This window comes from Gigantopelta aegis, chromosome 10 (genome assembly GCF_016097555.1).
Source record: "Gigantopelta aegis isolate Gae_Host chromosome 10, Gae_host_genome, whole genome shotgun sequence".
In the NCBI taxonomy this organism is placed as follows: domain Eukaryota; kingdom Metazoa; phylum Mollusca; class Gastropoda; order Neomphalida; family Peltospiridae; genus Gigantopelta; species Gigantopelta aegis.
Window position 1 is genome coordinate 3554717 of NC_054708.1, and position 24738 is coordinate 3579454.

The 24738-nt window shown below is 39.2% G+C and overlaps 1 protein-coding gene across 3 annotated transcripts in view; it reads right to left on the reverse strand.

Moving 5' to 3' along the window:
- Positions 1-24738, reverse strand: part of LOC121384632 (influenza virus NS1A-binding protein homolog) — an 89049-nt gene that overhangs the window by 26796 nt on the left and 37515 nt on the right. Inside the window, exon 1 of one of the 3 annotated variants that reach the window (XM_041515096.1) lies at positions 14577-14894. The exons of the other annotated variants lie outside the window; for them this stretch is intronic. Within the exon in view, the coding sequence (XP_041371030.1) occupies positions 14577-14591 (15 nt within the window). The 5' untranslated portion in view covers positions 14592-14894. Of the gene's footprint in view, positions 1-14576; positions 14895-24738 lie in introns of those variants that run through there. 3 annotated transcript variants of the gene reach the window in all.

Below are 24738 nucleotides of genomic sequence, written 5' to 3' on the forward strand. Positions count from 1 at the left end.
GCCAGAAAGTACTCCGCTAAATCGTTGACAGTAGGCGATAAGGGATCGAAATCCCGTGCGTTCACCCAACGAACCCACATACGCCAGTGACACTGATAAACCGACTCGGTAGATTTGCGCTTTGCTGAAGAGACGAGATGCGCAATTCTTGTCGAAAAACCTCTACGTCGCAAGGAAGCCCTGATAACCTCCACGCGTGAAGCCGGAAGACCTCCGGCTTCGGATGCCACACCGTCTGACTCAGTCGCTGGCTGAGTAGATCAGACAACACTGGTAACCGGAACGGGACTGCAACTAACAATGACAGGAGCTGTGGAAACCAGGGCTGCGCCACCCACAGAGGAGCTATCAACGTCACGTGACAAGGTTCCTGGACCACTTTGGTCAACACCTTGCCGAGTAAGACAGGAGGAGGGAAGGCATAAAAATCCAGTCCCGTCCAATCCACACGAACACCGGCAATTGGTTGTTCAACCGTGTGGCAAACATGTCCACCTGTGGACTGCCTCACACGCGAAGAACTGCTGCGACCACCCCTTTGTTCAACATCCACTCCGTCTGAACAGGGGTATGTCGACTGAGGGCATCTGCTAACACATTCACCGATGAAGGAATGTGTTTCGCCCACAGAGTGGTCCCTAGTTGGTCGCAGAATTCCAAAATCGCAAGAGCTTTGCGACCCAAAGTCTCCGATTTGGTTCCACCCCAACGATTGAGATATGCCACTACCGACGTATTGTCACATCTCAACAGAATTCGACGGTGTCGAAGAACACACCAGAAATGAAGACAGGCACGATGCACTGCCTCCATCTCCAAACAGTTGATATGAAGCTTCCTCTCGGAGAGATTCCATACCCCTGAAATGTGTTGATCCAACAGATGCACCCCGTACCCGTGCAGCGACTCATCCGTGAACAGGATCAGATCCGGAGCAGGGGGGTGCAACGGAACCGATGGGGACATGCACTTGTCCGACAGGCACTCCTGTATCTGATGAGTGAACCATGGGCCCAGAGGCACTATCGTGTCCCAATTGTGACCATCCCACCGTGGGGACAAATGCCACTGGAGTGGTCGTTTGAATCGTCTGAACCGCACGATCAATGAGGCCAGAGATTCGAGGTGGCCCAACACCACGTGGAGAGATCGTACCGTAGTACTTTGCTCCCCCATCAAACGTCGCGCCGATGTTTGGAAATTGTGGATACGCGCATCGGTGGGACGAACCGATGCTACCACAAGATCGAAGACCACTCCGAGATATGTGAAAATCTGAGCCGGCGTTAACTCCGATTTCACCCAATTGGGAATAAAACCCAATTGAAGGATCGTGTCCAAAACCAACCCGACATTGGTCTGACACTCCTGTTGCGACGAAGCTGGGATCAACCAATCATCCAGATAGGTATGCATTCGAACCCCTAACAAATGAACATGACCTACCACCGCTTTTACTACACGTGTAAAAGCATGGGGACTCGTCGCCAAACCGAACGGGAGCACACGAAACTCGTACGCTTTCCCGTCGAACAGGAAGCGCAGAAACTTCCAAAACACCTTGTGCACCGGGACATGGACGTATGCATCTTTCAGATCGATCGACGCAGCCCACTCCCCAATTTGAAGCAGGTTCCGGACCGAATGAACCGTTTCCATTTTCATGGAAGGAACATCGACGTAGACGTTCAGTGGTTTCAAATTTAAGATTGGTCTCCATTCCCCATTTTTCTTCCGGGCGAAGAAAAGATGAAAATAAAATCCCGGAGTGTCCAGACTGACTCTCTGGATGGCCCCTTTGTCGAGAAACTCGGCAATCATACTCTCCACTAAAAAGCGCCGATCCGCGGACGGTAACGGCGGCATTCTCGGAGTGGAAGTAAGAGGGGGGCTCAAAGAAAAGGGTATTTTGTAACCGTGTCGAACGACCGACAGAACCCAGGGGTCGAGACCAGGCAGCTTGCACCAATTTCGAAGGAATTGGCGGAGCCTGCCCCCCACGGGTATGGTTGCTAACGAAACCTCCGAAAGCAACTGCCGATCGTTCACGTATCCTCACCCCAACCGCTTACCACCCGTAGGCGCAACGCCTTTGGTGGACTGAGAACGGAACGCAGTACGTCGTTTGCGTCCTCGCTTAGCGGAAGACGGGTTGTTACCTGGTTGCCTCCTAGTATCAGGAACCCTAGCGATCCGAGCCGACTGTAAAAAAGCAGCCTTTTTCACAGGAGGCGGCTTGAACCCCGAAAACGTGGACCGACGTTTACCAGAGGTTGAGGGTCGAGTGTTCGGGACTGGTCGCGACAAATCCTTGTCTAGGACAATATTAAAATCGGGACCGAAAAGTAAATTTTCCTGTACCGAACGTGTACGAAAAAACGTCTTCGCAACGTTTGACGCCAGGTAATGGTCACGCCGTAACAAAAGACTGTTCGCAAACAATTGGCCAGATAACTGAGCGATATGCTTAGAGGCTTTTGACGCAGCCTCCAAACAGCCTTTCGCCATCGCGGGAAGGCTCTCGACATGCACTTGATCCCGAAGATCTATATGGACTCCTCCCCCTAATCGAGATGCCCCTGGGGCAGCGTCTCCCGAGACGGAAACAATAGGAACCGAACGACAATCCCTAACTGCATCGTCAAACTGCTGCCGAGACGCAGTTTCTGCTGGTTTTGGCGGAAAAGCAGGAGGGGGGAGGAATGGAAGCCGCACCCGACGGTCCCGTCTGCGAAAGCAATGATCCCAACTGAGGCGAAGCGTTAAAAAATTCCACAAAACTCCGAAACAACGTTTCCTGAAAGCCTAACGGTCGTTCCTGCGCCAAGTGCGGAACAGTCAGAGTTTGCGGCCACAGAGTACCCCCAGCCGAGGGGTATCTGCGCGAACCTCGTCCTCTATCGAGTAAAGTCGAAGAGGTAGGGACCAAAGACGGTGCAAACTGTGAGGAGATGTCCGTTGCTACCGAAGTCACCGGACCCTTGGGGTAAACATATGCAAACGGAGGACCCAAACGGGATGAGTCCTCCACCCAACGGTAAACATCGGTCGGGATGCCATCAGAGATGGATCCCGGCATTGGAACAACTGGCTCAGTTCGAAGCCAACTGGCAGAACTCTCCTCGGGCCTTGAGAATGCTGAGGTGCCGAAGCGACTGTCAGCAATCGAAGGCAAAGTCGGAGCCACCTGCTCTGCGGACGAAGCAGTGGATCTATGCACAACGGAGTGCTGATGCTCGGTAACCGATGAAGTCGTCAAAACCGGTGCCGCGACGACTCCACCCTGCCCCCCTTCTGTTTATAAAGGTAACCGTAACGACGCCCACGACGAAGCCACACAAACAGAAGAAGGCGCCATCACTAACGAAGACGGCTCATGTACCACGGTCACAATAGCCCGGGGGGGGGGGGGGGGGGGGGGGGGGGGGGCACTCCCAAAGTATCTGTAACTGTACTCGTAACACGGACCGATGAAGAAACACCCTTGTGTTTCCCCCCTTTCCGGACACTTTTCGAAGTGTCTACAGACTTATGGGACCTACCCACTAAGTCCGACTTGCCGACTACTGCCGAAGCAGATGACAAGATTTTGCTGGTACCCGAAACCTGAGTCTGCGAACCGAACCAAACCCACTGGTCAGGAGACCACATGGTGCAGATCTCACACTTGAGAACAAGACCGACAGTCCGGACACAACACGTGTGTGTCTTTACGTCGTAAAGGAAATGGACAACCATCTCACGCACAAACTTTCTGTGCACTAGCTGTCAATGAACTCGCGTCGGACATGGTAAATTCAACACAGAATTCCCAACTACCAACCGTATGTCAAGTTCAACCAAAAAACAAACACAAAATTACAAGTAAAGAAAACTTTTTGCGAAAGCTTAACAGGTGTTAACAGGTGGACTGTAGAATTGAGAATGAAGTTACAGGTAGCCCGTGCAAGGATAGCATTGCGCATATCCGGCAAGGGAGAGAATTCTGCAGTGTGTAGGTATGACTAAGGTTGAATAGCATATTTGTTGTGCTAGCACAGTAAGTTGAATAAGACTATTATAACTTAAAAAAACCCATGATATCAAAACTGCAACCAACAATATTCTAAAAATTATAACTTAAAAAAACCCCATCATATCAAAACTGCAACCAACAATATTCTAAAATTATAACTTAAAAAACACCACATCAGATGTCAAAACTGCAAACAGCAATATTTTAAAACTATAACATAAAAACGCCATGGTATGAAAATTGCCAAAGGCAATATTCTAAAGCTATAACTTAAAAACACCAGGACATCAAAACTGCAAACAGCAATATTTTAAAACTAATGAGACAAAAACAAACCAAAAAAACAGAAGAAGAAAAAAGTGATATTACAGTGACAATCAAACCAAAATATTCTAAAACTTAAAACCCCCCACCCAAAAAAAAAAACTGAATAAGACTTAACTGCAAACAGCAATATTCTAAAACTTAAAAACCCCTACCCAAAAAACCCTGAATAAGACTAATTGCAAACAGCAATATTCTAAAACTTAAAAACCCCTACCCCAAAAACCCCTGAATAAGACTAATTGCAAACAGCAATATTCTAAAACTTAAAAACCCCTACCCAAAAAACCCCTGAATAAGACTAATTGCAAACAGCAATATTCTAAAACTTAAAAACCCCATCCCAAAAAACCCCTGAATAAGACTAATTGCAAACAGCAATATTCTAAAACTTAAAAACCCCTACCCAAAAAACCCCTGAATAAGACTAATTGCAAACAGCAATATTCTAAAACTTAAAAACCCCTACCCAAAAAACCCCTGAATAAGACTAATTGCAAACAGCAATATTCTAAAACTTAAACACAAAATTTATAAATAATAAAAAAAATTGTTCTCACACTGAAACCACCTTAAAATTAAACCATTTTTTTTTTTTTTTAAACATCCCAATTGATAACCATCAGTATAAAGCAGAGTATTGTAAAACTTGAAAAACACCAATCACTATAATCTGTTTGCATCAACACGGAACCAGTGAATTGGTATGTAACTCTAAAATTAATATTTAAAGTTAAAATTCATATAAAAACATTCTTCATTTTTAAACCCATACCAACTCAAAAAGACTTACTAAACAAAAACAAAAACATTTAGATCAGTGTAAATCAAAGTTTCTTTACAAATTACAATCAAAATTGCACAGGTTAATTAAATCTTCGTTTCTGATTCAGGTATGAAGGCAACCAATGGACAGCTAAGGTAAAGCATGTGCAGTTCTACCTGTCTCTCTGTGTACTGCATTATCAATTACTTCAATGACAAGAAGAAAGGAAGGAAATGTTTTATTTAACGACACACTCAGCACGTTTTATTTACAGTTATATGGCGTCAGACATATGGTTAAGGACCACCCAGATATTGAAAGAGGAAACCCACTGTCGACACTTAATGGGCTACTCTTTTTGATTAGCAGCAAGGGATCTTTTATATACACCATCCCACATATAGGATAGCACATACCACGGCCTTTGATATACTAGTCGTGGTGCACTGGCTGGAGTAAGAAATAGCCCAATGGGCCCACCGACTGGGATCAATTTAAAAACATTGGTTTGGTTTAACGACACTACTAGAAAACATTGACATACTTCAATGATAATGCTGTATTATCAATTTAAAAAACATTGGTTTGGTTTAACGACACTACTAGAGAACATTGACATACTTCAATGATAATGCTGTATTATCAATTTAAAAACATTGGTTTGGTTTAACGACACTACTAGAGAACATTGACATACTTCAATGATAATGCTGTATTATCAATTTAAAAAACATTGGTTTGGTTTAACGACACTATTAGAGAACATTGACATACTTCAATGATAATGCTGTATTATCAATTTAAAAAACATTGGTTTGGTTTAACGACACTACTAGAGAACATTGACATACTTCAATGATAATGCTGTATTATCAATTTAAAAAACATTGGTTTGGTTTAACGACACTACTAGAGAACATTGACATACTTCAATGATAATGCTGTATTATCAATTTAAAAACATTGGTTTGGTTTAACGACACTACTAGAGAACATTGACATACTTCAATGATAATGCTGTATTATCAATTTAAAAAACATTGGTTTGGTTTAACGACACTACTAGAGAACATTGACATACTTCAATGATAATGCTGTATTATCAATTTAAAAAACACTGGTTTGGTTTAACGACACTACTAGAGAACATTGACATACTTCAATGATAATGCTGTATTATCAATTTAAAAAACACTGGTTTGGTTTAACGACACTACTAGAGAACATTGACATACTTCAATGATAATGCTGTATTATCAATTTAAAAAACACTGGTTTGGTTTAACGACACTACTAGAGAACATTGACATACTTCAATGATAATGCTGTATTATCAATTTAAAAAACATTGGTTTGGTTTAAGGAAACTACTAGAGAACATTGACATACTTCAATGATAATGCTGTATTATCAATTTAAAAAACATTGGTTTGGTTTAAGGAAACTACTAGAGAACATTGACATACTTCAATGATAATGCTGTATTATCAATTTAAAAAACATTGGTTTGGTTTAACGAAACTACTAGAGAACATTGACATACTTCAATGATAATGCTGTATTATCAATTTAAAAACATTGGTTTGGTTTAACGACACTACTAGAGAACATTGACATACTTCAATGATAATGCTGTATTATCAATTTAAAAAACATTGGTTTGGTTTAACGACACTACTAGAGAACATTGACATACTTCAATGATAATGCTGTATTATCAATTTTAAAAACATTGGTTTGGTTTAACGACACTACTAGAGAACATTTAGCTGTTGAATGTCAAATGTGTGGTAATTCTGACACGTAGTCATCAGAGTAAACTCACTACATTTTTCCTAATGCAGCAAAGCATCTTTTATATATGCACTATCACATAGACAGGATAGCACATACAATGGCCTTTGATGTATCAGTCGTGGTGCACTGGCTGGAACGAGCATTATCGATTACTTCAATGATAATGCAAGTTAAGATGGATACCTTGGCTGTTCTAGCATTTTGTTTTCACCCCTGTATTAAAAATAAGATTCAATTGATATAATTTGATTGTCATTTGTAAATAAACTTTTATATTTATTCTCAAACACATTTTAACTATGGTTAATATGGCATTGGAGATATGGTTAAGGATCATGCAGATAGTGAGAGAGGAAACCTGCTGCCACCACTATCATTTAAAATTTCTTCTTTTCAAAATATTATAAACTATTTTAATTTTGACAGTAGAGCCATATTAAAACAAAACTTCCAACATCCATTGAGAAGCCAGCTCTCAGTAAGAGGCTATGCATGTCCATGTAAGTACAAGAAAAAAACAGTGAATTGTTACAAGCCTTTCTGTACCACATGCTAAACACCCCGCCAGTGTATGTGTGTGTGTGGTATGTGTCTGTCTCTGTGTGGTCTGTGTGTATATGTTATGACATATGTCTGTGTTTGTGTATGGTGTGGTGTGGTGTGGTGTGGTGTGGTGTGGTGTGGTGTGGTGTGGTGTGGTATGTGTGTGTGTGTGTGTCTGTGTGTGTGTGTGTGTGTTTGTGGACATATAAAAGGGGATATCAATACAGATCAAACCTAGTCATGCTTACACTGGTCACAATAATACCTCACAACACGCAACCCGCTCTCACAACGAAAACCACAATCGATGAGTGAAGATGCACTTGCACAGAAGAGCAAACGATTGGAATCAATTAGTAACGCACAGTGGACACTAATACAGGGCAGTCCTTACTACAGGGCCAATTATTTACTAAACCTATCAGTACTGGGTTTACGTCCATCTCACTGGTTCGGGAAACACATCTTAATATCATTAGACTTAGCAGTTCTAAGTATGTACATACTATTACTAATAGTTCTTAAAGGCACTGAACCTAAGTACTAAGCAGTGTAAAATATATGTACATATATTACATCTTTGTTATTTAGTATGTACATACTATTACTAATGGTTCTTAAAGGCACTGAACCTAAGTACTAAGCAGTGTAAAATATATGTACATATATTACATCTTTGTTATTTAGTATGTACATACTATTACTAATGGTTCTTAAAGGCACTGAACCTAAGTACTAAGCAGTGTAAAATGTATGTACATATATTACATCTTTGTTATTTAGTATGTACATACTACCGTATATCTTCGCCTATAAGTCAAATTTTTTTCACCCAAAAATTATTTTATAACTTGGGGGGTCGACTTATAAGAGGGTAAAAAAAATTCACCAAAAAATATTACTGTTTTGGGGATTATTTTACAAGTTTTATTGTTGAAGTATGCCATGTATTTATACTCAAATATGTTAATTTGACACATTTATTTTTTATAACCTATTTTTTTTGGCATTAGAACGGTTTTGGTTATGCGAAAAGGCGTACGATCTCACTCACATGCCAAGATAACAGTCCACTTAGTTAAATTAACAGTCATCACTAATAGTAAAAATGTAAACAATACTAACTACCTGTTGCCTGAGTTTATTTTGAAATCTGGTCACTGGCATTAATGGTTGTTCAAACAATGTTTTGGCGGTGATTAACTTCATGAATATTACTGAGCTTTCCCTTAAAATAGACTGATCTCTGCAGTTCACTTATCTAGAGCAATAGGGACACACATCATTTGGTACAAAAACCAATGTACTTTCCAGAGTTATCCTCCTTACATGTAATTAATATGGCGGCAAAACGTGATACTTTCAGTTTTATCGTAGTGATCTGTTGTCAGTGTTTATAAATAAAGTTGTTGTCTGTGCACAAAACCATCTGTACAGTACTATACAGTAACAGTCAAACAGCTTTCACTCTCTACTAAGGGAATATTTCGTTTTGATGCTATGTAATAATGATAGTTTGATTGGAATAGTCTGATCATATTGCGATGTACAAAACGTGAAAACCGAAGTTTGTAAAATAATTTTCTTTTGTTGAAATATTATTGTTCTCATGTGCTGAAAATAAGAAATATTTCAATATTTATAAGTAGTTTTTCATGGGTCGACTTATAAACGGGTCAATAAAAAAATACGTTTTCAGGGCTTGAAATTAGGGACTCGACTTATAGCCGAGATCGACTTACAGGCGAAGATATACGGTATTACTAATGGTCTTAAAGGCACTAAACCTAATTATTAAGCAGTGTAAAATGTATGTACATATATTACATCTTTGTTACTTAGTATGTACATACTATTACTAATGGTTCTTAAAGGCATACTGTCACAGACCACTGACCTATTTCATGGCCTAACAAAGTATTACTTAAAAATATATATATTTGATTTGTCCCTAAACGTACTTTATTCAACCATCTATATAACCACCATACTCCACTTATTAATATTTTGTAAAAATAATTGAATTATGGCAATGGTCCTTAATTCAAAAACTAACATTGCTGAGAGAGTTGACATGGATTTTACTCCATCATGATGTAGTTAAAGTGATGCAATAGTTAGTGTAAATGAATGTAATTTTTATTTATTATTCATTAAAAGAGAAATAAGATCCTTAAATCTGTGACAGTATGCCTTTAAAGGCACTAAACCTAATTATTAAGCAGTGTAAAATGTATGTACATATATTACATCTTTGTTACATCTTGCTTTAATTAGCTATTTCTGTCGAATCCATGTCCTTGTGGTTGTCTTGATGTTTGCAGTTGTTGAAGATGTATTTCATCACCTTGGGGTCCATGGTTAATCACTGACGTTAAGATGTGTGTAACTATTTGAACTCGCTTGGTCGATGAAATCCATCACACTGAATTCACTCAATCTCGATTGTTTTATCCTTCAAGATTAACAAGCATTTTGAGAATACTGCTAAAGCAATACACGTCCCCTACCTGACCCAAAAATTTTTCATATCTCCTAAATTCAAGGGCCGAACATCTGTGAAAAGTGGGTAAATCACCATGAAAATTAAACTTGATCAGTAACAGTACATGATAAAGCTGTATACAAAATTTCACCTCAATATTTTCAGGTATTGCAAAATAAAAAGATTTTAGTTCAAGGGCCATAACTCATCAAAAAATGGGTAAATTGCCATGAAAGTTAAACTTCATCTGTAACAGTACATGATAAAGCTATGTACAAACTTTCAGTTCAATATCTCAAGGCCTTCTGAAAAAGAAGTCTAAAAAAACAATATTTCACATTGCCCAAGTTAAGGATCATAACTCAGTCAAAAATGGGTCAATCACCATGACAGTCAAACTTAATCTGTAACAGTACATGATAAAGTTATGCACAAAATCTTAGCTCAATATCTCAAAGCCTTCTGCAAAAAACATCCGGAAAACATATGTGGGACAGACATTTTCCAGGGGACATTTCAAAATCTTAAAAAAACGGAAGTCAGTTCACGTGAGTTTTACTTAGATAACCGATTGTTCGGTTACGTGAATACAATTCTCGTAACCGACGAGTTATGCCTACCTAATCCTAAAACACTTGAACTACAGTTCAAATGTATTTAAATACAAAACTGATTTTCTCTTTCATTACTGAAATATGGTAATTTTAATTTTAGAATATAATGGTTCACCACGTAACCGATTGGTGGTTCTCGTGATTTTAAGTTGTGTGACCCAAACACGCGAACAGAACAACTGTTCTCATGAAATATCGTGCACTGATTTTCCCACTCAATCAACTATATGGATTTTTATAACTGATCAACACATCCTTAAATCCAAAGTGACCCATTTTCAATTATAGTCGACTACTGGAACAGCACTAACTACCACTGTTACTATTTATTTCAAATTTTAATTTAAATTAAATTTAAAAAAACAAAACACCATCCAACATTCATCATTTAAACTGGAAAAACACTTATAGAAAACTCTTTCCCACAAATCAACTATTAATTTTTGTTTAAACAGATCAACAGAATGGTAAAGTCAATTTTCAGGTATAGTCAATGATTGGAACATCACTACTTATTACTACCACGGTTACTAATTACCGTAAATTATACATTGGTGTTCTCGTTTTTTGCAAACTAAGCCATCTGCACCCAGTCATCACTATAATTATGGCAAATAGATTTTCAATTATTCTACTTCTATGAAGATGATTATCATTAGTGTTATTTCAATATCCCATTACACAGCAGTTTATCTGATCGGGCAGTCAGGCACTTCACAGAGGAATAGAAATTAAATATTCTCTAGGAAAAGCTAGTTCTATGTTAGTCTATATGGAAAAATCATTAGTCCCAACTGACTTCCCCTCCGTGAAATGGTTCGTTAGAATCATACGACAGACAAAAAAATACATGTATGCAACATTTGTAGCTATTCTAAGAGACTGTTTGCCTTTTTAATAAGAGAAGTTTTAAGCCCTCTCCCCCATGTAAGATGTAACGATAAGACCATGGAAAGATTTCTCCTCCATGTAAGATGTTGTAACGATAAGACCATGGAAAGATTTCTCCACCATGTAAGATGTTGTAACGATAAGACCATGGAAAGATCTCTCCCCCATGTAAGATGTTTTAACGATAAGATCATGGAAAGATCTCTATCCAATGTAAGATGTAACGATAAGACCATGGAAAGCCCTCTCCCCCATGTAAGATGTAACGATAAGACCATGGAAAGATTTCTCCCCCATGTAAGATGTTGTAACGATAAGACCATGGAAAGATTTCTCCACCATGTAAGATGTTGTAACGATAAGACCATGGAAAGATCTCTCCCCCATGTAAGATGTTGTAACGATAAGATCATGGAAAGATCTCTATCCAATGTAAGATGTAACGATAAGACCATGGAAAGCCCTCTCCCCCATGTAAGATGTTGTAACGATAAGACCATGTAAAGATCTCTCCCCCATGTAAGATGTTGTAACGATAAGACCATGGAAAGATTTCAGCCTTTTACCAATAAAGTTCGCCAAATTATTGCAATCAATTATTACACACATTTTATTTTTCCAAATTAAAATAAAATTTTCCAATAGTTTTTAAAATTTGCAATTGCCGAATTTGGCGAGTGGCGGAGCTAGTAGGGGTGTCACAATATACCGATGCATCACAATACTACTGCTGACGATACGATACACGATACGCTTGCTTGTGTATCGATCCCTATTTTGACCAAGTATCGATTCCTATTTTGACCAGGTATCGATTCCTATACTGACCATGTATCGATTCCTATTTTGTCCACGTATCGATTCCTGTTTTGACCATGTATCGATTCCTATTTTGACCAGGTATCAATTCCTATTTTGACCACATATCGATTCCTATTTTGACCATGTAGCGATTCCTATTTTGACCATGCATCGATTCCTATATAAATTCCGTATTCATTTACCAACACCAATTTGTACTGGTATGTACTTATTGACAAGTTACTTCCTTCAAAACTTAAAGACAGTGGACAGAGAAGAAGTGCCTGTTATATGTCTGTGACGTACTAAAAGACAGTAGACAGAGAAGAAGTGCCTGTTATATGTCAATATGTCTGTGATGTACTAAAAGACAGTGGACAGTGAATAAGTGCCTGTTATATGTCAATATGTCTGTGATGTACTAAAAGACAGTGGACAGTGAATAAGTGCCTGTTATATGTGTGCCTGTTATATGTCAATATGTCTGTGACGTATTAAAAGACACTGGACAGAGAAGAAGTGCCTGTTATATGTCAATATGTCTGTGATGTACTAAAAGACACTGGACAGAGAAGAAGTGCCTGTTATATGTCAATATGTCTGTGACGTACTAAAAGACAGTGGACAGAGAAGAAGTGCCTGTTATATGTCAGTATGTCTGTGACGTACTAAAAGACACTGGACAGGAAGAAGTGCCTGTTATATGTCAGTATGTCTGTGACGTACTAAAAGACACTGGACAGAGAACAAGTGCCTGTTATATGTCAGTATGTCTGTGACGTACTGAAAGACACTGGACAGAGAACAAGTGCCTGTTATATGTCAGTATGTCTGTGACGTACTAAAAGACACTGGACAGAGAACAAGTGCCTGTTATATGTCAGTATGCCTGTGACGTACTAAAAGACAGTGGACAGAGAACAAGTGCCTGTTATATGTCAATATGTCTGTGACGTACTAAAAGACACTGGACAGAGAACAAGTGCCTGTTATATGTCAATATGCCTGTGACGTACTAAAAGACACTGGACAGAGAACAAGTGCCTGTTATATGTCAATATGCCTGTGACGTACTAAAAGACACTCGACAGAGAACAAGTGCCTGTTATATGTCAATATGCCTGTGACGTACTAAAAGACACTGGACAGAGAACAAGTGCCTGTTATATGTCAATATGTCTGTGACGTACTAAAAGACACTGGACAGAGAACAAGTGCCTGTTATATGTCAATATGTCTGTGACGTACTAAAAGACACTGGACAGAGAACAAGTGCCTGTTATATGTCAATATGTCTGTGACGTACTAAAAGCCACTGGACAGAGAACAAGTGCCTGTTATATGTCAATATGTCTGTGACGTACTAAAAGCCAGTGGACAGAGAACAAGTGCCTGTTATATGTCAATATGTCTGTGACGTACTAAAAGACAGTGGACAGTGAATAAGTGCCTGTTATATGTCAATATGTCTGTGATGTAGTTCTACATTAAAACTGTGGGCTATATACCGTGATACGTATGGTATTGTGGGCTATATATCGTGATACGTATCATATCGTGGGCTATATATCGTGATATGTATCGTATTGTGGGCTATATATTGCAATACGTATTGTATCGTGGGCTATATATCGCATTGTGTGATAGGTGTATTGTTACATCCCTAAGAGCTAGCCCTGTGTTACCCTCCATTATCTTGATACATGTATATCGAGGGAACCTCACCCTAAACGTAAATCTAACCCTAACGATAGGTGGATAACGGTCGGATACTTTACCAAAACCATTCCCCCTTCTAAAATTATGTAACACTCTGTCAATGTTTATCCACTACTTTCCTCTTATTATAACATTATCTGACCCAATATTGATAAACTTGTTTTGTTTGGTAATAAATACTAAATAGAATTTGTTAAAGAACAAAATAGCAATCAGTGGACTGCATTTTTACACCATAAATAAAAATGAGAAAATTGTTTGAAAACTTCATGTACATTGTAAACCGGATTAATACTGTGAAATGTTTTTTTCCCTTTACAAATATGCAAATTAGCATGTTTGTGACATGTAAATTTCACAAACAAGGTTTGTTGGTATACCGACCTACAATTAAGAATTACAGTAATCCTTGTGTATAAATTTCAAGACAAAGGTGGACACAACTAACACAAAATGTATACACATGTATCTCCCCCCATTTATATCAAATCTTGACAAATACATCCCTCCCTCTCAGTAACATTCTGTACCACATTCTATGATACCCCGATTCCACTAAATCATTACCTAATTATTGAACAGCCCCATACACGGTCTACGAAATCAGTGCCAAAAACCTACTTGAGTAGTGGCCATTGCGAATCTCTGTCACTGTTGTAAACAGCTGACTACTGTAGTATTAGCACTGACTGGCACCGTCATCACCATCCACACAACCGTGTAACTGTCCACACAATCCACACAGCTGTGTAACCGTCCTCACAATCCACACAACTACTACCAGTACAGCAAGACGAAATCTAGGCTGAATCCAGCACTGATGAACCTAACCCAATGAGTGTTCAATGAATCTCTCTCTCTCTGTATATATATAGTCTCATCAAGCAGAGAGCATTCCAGAGTCACATAATGGTCACGTCCTCGTCAACACACCAAGGCAAGATCCTGTAGCAAAGCTCATTAACATAGCTCTCCTATAGCCTGACCGGCTGTGTGGCTAGGGCCAAGCCGTAATGGAGTGTGTAAAATTGCCCATAAGACTGGAGGAGTGTGTGTTAATATCATGCATGGAGAGAGAGAGAGAACTCAGCTGTTTGGTTATATAACAGGCTGTCATCAAGCCACACACTCTGGAGGCCATAGGTTTGTCAGTCAGGGTTAAACTGGTCTCCTTAGCCAATATATCAAATCTGCATGCACCACTGCACTAATCTCGGCACAAACAGGTAGAGGACGGAAATAAAAAGTATTAGGTTGAGGGTTGTGATATGGGAATTATTAGGTAAATTTACACTCCTCTCCTAGGCTTACCCTCTTTTTGCAGAACAAAAGGTTGGGTTTTTTCATAGAAGAATAATATCAAAAAAAAAAAAAAATTCTTAAAAAAAAAAAAAATAATAATAAAAGAAAGAAATAAATTTTTATTTAATGACACAACACATTTTATTTACGGTTATATAGTGTCAAACAAATGTTAAAGAACCACACAGATAATGAGAGAGGAAACCCACTGTCGCCACTTCATGGGCTATTCTTTTTGATTAGCAGCAAGGGATCTTTTATATGCACCATCCCACAGACAGGGTAGTACATACCACAGCCTTTGATATACCAGTCGTGGTGCACTGGCTGGAACGAGAAATAGCCCAATGGGCCCACCGATGGGGATCGATCCCACACCGATCGCGCATCGAGCGTGCGCTGTACCACCAAAAAATAATAATAAACTAAAAAAAGCCACAAACCTCTTAAAGACTTACAAAATGTTTTTTGAGTGTTCATAAAACTGAATATGGACCTATCCCCAACTCCTTTATATTATAATATTGTTGATTCCACCTGTAGTATTAAACTACTTACGTATGTGTCAGCTGCAAATGATCAGAGTTTGGAAGCAGGCCAACATATTGTCTTTAAGTAAATCATACATATCTGATCGTTAGTTTCAAGTTGGTGAATAGGACAACGTGACACTGTGAAAATCACTAATACTAACAACCCACATAGAACCATATGATATGGTGAATTATTAGAATAAATGCAAGCAAAATGATCTAACACTAATCAAATACCAATGAATTTGTTAAGATATTTGTGAAAACTATTCCAAATATTCAGGGATTTAAATCGCACCAAAGCTGAAGTAAAGGGTGTGCCCAAATTAAGTATGCCCAAATTAAGTAAGCCCAAAATAAGTAAGCCCAAATTAAGTATGCCCAAATTAAGTATGCCTAAAATAAGTAAGCCCCAAATAAGTAAGCCCAAAATAAGTATGCCCAAAATAAGCAAGCCCAAATATGTACACACTTGCTGACCTCAAAACATTTCACCTCTAAATCAATGGACTGTTAAGCTGTAATTAGATTAAAATACTTGAAATGTATTTCTGAACATGTACACCCCTTTATCAGCTATTATTAACATTACTGCACTAAAAAACCCTAAAACAAACTTGATGTGTTGTGCCTATATGTGGTATATGAGCATGTAAAAACTTTCAAGCCATATTAGTGAGACCTAAAGCCCTGATATTAACCCAATGGTCTAGTTTTCATTTTCATGCTTAGACAATGGCAATAAAATACTGGTTATATTTTTTAGCCTTTGAAACACATCTATGAGATTTTTAGGTGAATCAAAGTGCATGTAACCGTAGCTATTTTTCTTACTAGCTACCTTCATAAAAATGTTTCATTTTTCTTACACTCCCACTGGAGAAAACAAAGTGAGATTTATGGTATCAGTAATATCCAACATACATAGGTCACCACTTTAAAGACATCTGTTGGCTGCTCCACAATGATGATCTGGGTGCCACAGCCATATTATTCAATGAAATCAACACTACCAAAATTGACTGCTCTACAAGGTTCAAGTTAGCCATGCAAGCTCTAGCACTGTAAATAAGTTTGAGATGTTAAATTTGTTTTTAAATTAAAAGTTTGTTTTGTTTAATGACATCACTAGAGTACAATGATTTATTAATCATTGGCTATTGGATGATAAACATTTCATCATTTTGACAGATAGTCTTAGAAAGAAAACTGCTACATTTTTTCATCAGTAGCATGGGATCTTTCATATGCATAGTCCCACAGACAGGATAGCACCTTCCCATAGTCTTAGATATACCAGTCGTTGTGCACTGGCTGGAATAAGAAATAGCCCAATGGGCCCACCAACAGGCATCAATCTCACGCCGACTGTGCATCGAGCGAGCGCTTTACCACTGGGCCATGTCCCATCCCCAATTTCTTTTAAATCTGGGTTTTGAGGACATATATTTCTGTTAGATATTATTAATCTCATAAATTAAAAGTTTGTTTGTTTAAAGTTTGTTTTGTTTAAAGACACCACTGGAGCACATTGACTAATTATTAAGCATTGGCTACTGGATATTAAACATTTGGTAATTCTGACACGTAGTCATCAGAAGAAACCCACTACATTTTTCCTATTGCGGCAAGGGATCTTTTATATGCACTTTCCCACAGACAGGAAAGCACATACCACAGCCTTTGACCAGTTGTGGTGCACTGGTTGGAACAAGAAAAAATAGAAAAAACCCCTCAATCAGATGACTAGATCCATTGAGGTGGTTTGATCCTACAATGCAGGCATCTCAAGCGAGCACTCAACCGACTGAGCTATACCCCACCCACTCCTAAGTTAAATACATATTCCACTCATTTTTACTCATTGGATATATTATGAGACAAATCGTAAGATAAACTATCTAACAGTTACTCGATTGTGTGGTAATCCGTATCCTCTCTATATATATACACACCAACTACCGTATCAATATTACTGGCTACCTAGATAAAACTATTACATAAATATTTACAACGACAGCTCCGTTGTGAAATGGATCACCAGGGTTAAGTTGGACCCAGACAAGTATTAGCTATCTGGTGAATCTGGTCAGAAAATCAGTTAACAATTTCAAGTTTTAATTAGCCAAACTTGCAGAACAGCAGTTGATGTTCAAAGAACAAGAATTTTTTTTATTTAGTTTTTGATGAATTACTAATAAAATATATTCACCAAATACAACTATCTTTCAGATTTGTAGATTTGGTGAACTACAGCAGAAACCCTGGGTCACCACAAAACATGATGAAGACCAGCAATGTGATTAATCGATTGATAAATGTGTATTGTACAAGACAATTTGCAACTGCCAATTGTATTCCCAATCAATAAAGTCCCTAGCAACATGCCCTTTAAGAACATGAAGGACACTCAATTGACAAGGTTGTAACAAACTGTTAACCACAAAATACTTTTTAATTACTTAAATAAACAATTGCTATTTTGAATTCAATGTAAAAGTTAAAGTTTGTTTTGTTTAATGACACCACTAGAGCACATTGATTTACAACATTCACGGGAATACCATACTAAATTTATGAAACTCATTTCAAAATAGTTTCATACCCCTCGGTTTTGCTTGAGGAATAAAAAATTCTCAAACTCCTGCAATAATCAATCGATCAATCAATCAATCAATCAATCAATCAATGTACATATGTGTGTGGTGTGTGTATGTGTATGTATGGATGGATGGATTGATGGATGGATGTATGGATGTATGGATGTATGGATGAATGGATTGATGGATGGATGTATGGATGAATGCATGCATGAATGTATAAAGTATGTATCTATCTATAGTATCTATCTACCTACCTACCTACATGAGAGTTAGTAAACTGTTTAGCATGCTTCTATCTGACCATCTGTGACACTCAATTAGCCGATGTGTATTTTTATGCTGGGGATAAAACATTCATTCATTGCTTCATTCTTCTATTCATCCATTCATCCATTCATCCATCCATCCATTCATTTATTCATTCATCCATCCATTTATTCATTCATTCATTCATTCATTACTTCAATCTGAAAACTGTTTAAGCATGCCTGTCGTGCACACAACATCTAACTTTGCCAGAGAGTTGTGTTTAAAACCAGGAATGCCTTGGTTACTAGCATGTTTATTCACAGCTTGTATCAGTGCTACTAGAAACTGTTAACACGACTGGCAATGGAAACTAGTTTGGTGTTCACGCAGGGGCCTAACGGATTACAGTGCTCAGATACTGGTCAGTGAACCAGAGTTTAGGATTTATATCAATCAATTATGTGCTCATATACAGATGTCGGGTAATATTTCCATGTGAACCCGCAGGGTATGGGGCCCTGCACGTAGGCAGCAGTCAGACACTGAGATGAAAGAATAACAGCCTCAAGTATTTGACCAACTTAATAGACCTACAGAGCTGTAATATATAAAACACTAGCTGTGTATGTGAGGTACATCGCTTGAGCATTTGACCAACTTTAATAGACCTACAGAGCTGTAAAATATAAAACACTAGCTGTGTATGTGAGGTACATCGCTTGAGCATTTGACCAACTTTAACAGACCTACAAAGCTGTAAAATATAAAACACTAGCTGTGTATGTGAGGTACATCGCTTGAGCATTTGACCAACTTTAATAGACCTACAGAGCTGTAAAATATAAAACACTAGCTGTGTATGTGAGGTACATCGCTTGAGCATTTGACCAACTTTAACAGACCTACAAAGCTGTAAAATATAAAACACTAGCTGTGTATGTGAGGTACATCGCTTGAGCATTTGACCAACTTTAATAGACCTACAGAGCTGTAAAATATAAAACACTAGCTGTGTATGTGAGGTACATCGCTTGAGCATTTGACCAACTTTAATAGACCTACAGAGCTGTAAAATATAAAACACTAGCTGTGTATGTGAGGTACATCGCTTGAGCATTTGACCAACTTTAATAGACCTACAGAGCTGTAAAATATAAAACACTAGCTGTGTATGTGAGGTACATCGCTTGAGCATTTGACCAACTTTAATAGACCTACAGAGCTGTAAAATATAAAACACTAGCTGTGTATGTGAGGTACATCGCTTGAGCATTTGACCAACTTTAATAGACCTACAGAGCTGTAAAATATAAAACACTAGCTGTGTATGTGAGGTACATCGCTTGAGCATTTGACCAAATTTAATAGACCTACAGAGCTGTAAAATATAAAACACTAGCTGTGTATGTGAGGTACATCGCTTGAGCATTTGACCAACTTTAACAGACCTACATTTAAAACATATAAAACACTATTGTCCGAACCAAATTGTTAACAACTACCTTTAATTGCCGTTAGATTTCCTTTAGTTTTTCCAGACATAAATCGCAAAAAAACCCACTAGAAATATACAGATTCCACACACGAGACTGCAACAATGTCACCGATATCGTTTTTGCTGAGATTGCATAGGAAAAAATACATGCAGTTTTCTGCCGTCTGTCATGTTGCTTGTTTATGGAATACTCTTCAAGAGGGGTGGAAAGCCTCCAAAGTATGTGACACAATTAATATGAAATCAATGATCTCTAGTGGTATCATTAAAAAAAAAAAATTAATAATAATAATATGACGTCATCACATTTGCTTTTATATCATAAAATGTTATGACGTTGTTAGATTAAGTCCTATCCTTTCACCCCTCTTGAAGAATATTCCAAAAAAAGTAAAAATGGCAGCTGGCACAAAATTACATGCTTTTTGCCCTATGTGCTCTCAGCGAAGTCGATATAGGTGACATAGTTATCATCTGGTATATATACTACTCAAAAGAATTTAAGGGTCAGACGATATTTTCGACATTATTTTCTGAATGTCAATTATATTAGCTAGACCATAATGTCACGCATGGTATTGTTCCATTTTGACGAAAGTGGGTCTAAGCAACCCATAAATGAATTAAAATCCACTGTCATTGACACTGTCGACTAGTTCTATTGGCGAAAACATGCTTACATTTGCACGTAAATTAGGGCGAAAGCGAAAGGTCTGCTAAGTGCCCATAACTTGCTTTTTCACAAAGCGCTTCATTTGCACGCTTTGTATGTGTATTCCATGTTCCCAATGCTGAATTTCCGTATAATTGGAGCTTGCGTTCGTGTACGGTGCACACTCCAAATTCGACGTCAACTGACTATCGAAGATCGAGGAAGGGCTATTGCTTGGCTTCAGGATGGCAATACGCAAAGAAATGTTGCTCTGAGACTTGGTGTCAGTCAGTGTGTCGTTGGCCGACTGTGGCAACGGTACCAAGCAACGAATTCTGTTCGAAATCGTCCACGTTCGGGAAGACCCCGAAGCACTACAAATAGAGAGGACCGCTACATCACCAATATGGCTCTACGTCAACGCACAACCACTGCACGCCGATTACGTGACAATCTGCGGACTGCGACTGGAACTCGAGTGTCTGATCAAACCATACGCAATCGTCTGAGAGCCAATAATCTACGCTGCCGTCGCCAGGCTGTTCGACCACCACTCCTACCACGTCACTGGTGCACACTTCATCTGCGGTGGCAACGTGTTCAGTGGGGTCAAGTGATGTTCACTGATGAGTCCAGGTTTAGTCTCCAGTTCAACAACGGTCGGGTTCGTGTCTACAGACGTCCTGGGGAGCGCTTCGCTGACGTTAACGTTAGACAACGTCACCGGTTCGGTGGTGGCAGCGTCATTGTGTGGGGCGGCATCTCTATCCACCACAGGACCCCCCTCTATGTGGTGGATGGCAATCTGAATGGAATCCGCTATCTGAATGAGATTATCCGGCCGTTGGTTCTCCCAGGCCTTCAGCAGATTGGCGGCGGGGCAGTTCTGCAGGATGACAATGCCAGACCCCATCGCGCCAGGGTGGTAATGGACTTTCTCAGACAACAAGGTATCGCCAGGATAGATTGGCCAGCATATCCGCCTGACTTGGCCCCAATAGAGCACGCCTGGGACGAATTAGGCAGGAGAGTTCGGGATAACCATGCCCCTCCGGCCAACCTTCATGATCTGGTTCAACTTCTTATGGCAGAGTGGCAGGCCATTCCCCAAGAGTTCTTCAGACGTCTGATCAACAGCATGAGGCAACGATGTGTCGAGTGTATTCGCGCCAGGGTGGATTCACACACTATTAAACGAATGTTCTAATGTGTAAAATCCATGTTTGACAACCTTCAACTTTGACAGCATGTCATGTGACTTTCTTGTATACAGTGACGTTTATTTGTGGTTTTTTGTAAATATGGAACAATAAATTAAATTTTTGGTGTAGTTTACATCATCAATCTAATACACTCTGAAACTTATTTGGTTATAAATTTTTGACCCTTAAATTCTTTTGAGTAGTATATATGGAATCTGTGTCATTGTAATGGTTTTTTCAAGATATCTGTGTGGACAAACTTTGGAGGAAATCTAACGGCAATTAAAGGTAGGAGAGTAATTTTTCGTAGTTGTTAACAATTTGGTTCGGACAATAGCTGTTTTAGCCACATATGTTACTATTGTCATCTATGGTATTTGATTTGGTAGTATACACCCTGTATATATGAGGTACCAGTACATCACTCAAGCATTTGACCAACTTAATACTATCAACAAATAAAACTGGCTGTATGTAATGCAACCAAATGTATTACTGCAAGAAAAGTAAATAAAATATATGCTTAAAGACTGTCCATTGAGGACAATCGATCCAACAGCCAATCACATGTGATGCAGGCACCGCATCATAATATCGTTAAATTACATCTCTGGGGCCCATTGGTCTGAGAGTCATGTCATGACAAGCTGATATACAATAGATACATACATTATCTACACAGACATACACTCATAGATCAACATACATTATCTACACATACATACAATCATAGATCAACATACATTATCTACACAGACATACACTCATAGATCAAACATACATTATCTACACAGACATACAATTATAGATCAACATACATTATCTACACAGACATACAATCAAAGATCAAACATACATTATCTACACAGACATACAATCATAGATCAACATACATTATCTACACAGACATACAATCAAAGATCAACCATACATTATCTACACAGACATACAATCAAAGATCAACATACATTATCTACACAGACATACACTCATAGATCAACATACATTATCTACACAGACATACAATCATAGATCAACATACATTATCTACATAGACATACAATCATAGATCAACATACATTATCTACACAGACATACAATCATAGATCAACATACATTATCTACATAGACATACAATCATAGATCAACATACATTATCTACATAGACATACAATCATAGATCAAACATACATTATCTACACAGACATACAATTATAGATCAACATACATTATCTACACAGACATACAATCAAAGATCAACCATACATTATCTACATAGATATACAATCATAGATCAAACATACATTATCTACACAGACATACAATTATAGATCAACATACATTATCTACACAGACATACAATCAAAGATCAACCATACATTATCTACACAGACATACAATCATAGATCAACATACATTATCTACATAGATATACAATCATAGATCAATTAGAATAATTAATGTCATCAACCTAATGACCACAGTAGCAAACTGCATTCGCGGATGTAGAATTTATTCCTTAAAATTATTCCATGTGTTCTGTACAGACAATACAGCAATGATGTCAGGCACAGTGGGGCAATTCTGAACCAGTATACACCCTGTATATATTACGGGGGCAACCCCTGCAATTAAGAAAACGTCCACCACAAAAAAGAAGCAGTGGGAAAAAAAAATCTAATATAGTCCACAGCAAAAAAGTGCCATGGAGAATGAAAAACTCAATGTCACTGCCAATTGCCGTGGACAACTGCAGGGGTTGGGTGGGGGATACGCCTGAAACCCCCCCCCTGGAAACTCAATGTCACTGCCAATTGCCGTGGACAACTGCAGGGGTTGGGTGGGGGATACGCCTGAACCCCCCCCCCCCCCTGGAAACTCAATGGCACTGCCAATTGCCGTGGACAACTGCAGGGGTTGGGTGGGGGATACGCCTGAAACCCCCCCTGGAAACTCAATGGCACTGCCAATTGCCGTGGACAACTGCAGGGGTTGGGTGGGGGATACGCCTGAACCCCCCCCCCCCCTGGAAACTCAATGGCACTGCCAATTGCCGTGGACAACTGCAGGGGTTGGGTGGGGGATACGCCTGAAACCCCCCCCTGGAAACTCAATGGCACTGCCAATTGCCGTGGACAACTGCAGGGGTTGGGTGGGGGATACGCCTGAAACCCCCCCCCCCCCCGGAAACTCAATGGCACTGCCAATTGCCGTGGACAACTGCAGGGGTTGGGTGGGGGATACGCCTGAAACCCCCCCCCCCCCGGAAACTCAATGGCACTGCCAATTGCCGTGGACAACTGCAGGGGTTGGGTGGGGGATACGCCTGAACCCCCCCCCCCCCTGGAAACTCAATGGCACTGCCAATTGCCGTGGACAACTGCAGGGGTTGGGTGGGGGATACGCCTGAACCCCCCCTGGAAACTCGATCTCAGCCCCCCCCCCCCAATGTCTACTTGCTTCCACTGTGCCTGGGTGTCTATTACTGTCAAACCAGGAAGACATTTCTAAATATCTCAAGACAATGATTGATGGCACGGATTAGAGAGCATATTCAGGCTTTGTCAGAAAACAATTGGAAGGTACGTAATAAAAACAAAATAAATCATAAATGCCTCTACTAGGTGGTTATGAATTTGAAATATTTTAAAACGGGACACTGCATTTCACATATACGTTGACAAATTTTAAACAGCAGTTGTTTTACTATAATCATTCTAAAAATTTTAAAAACGTATCCATTAATT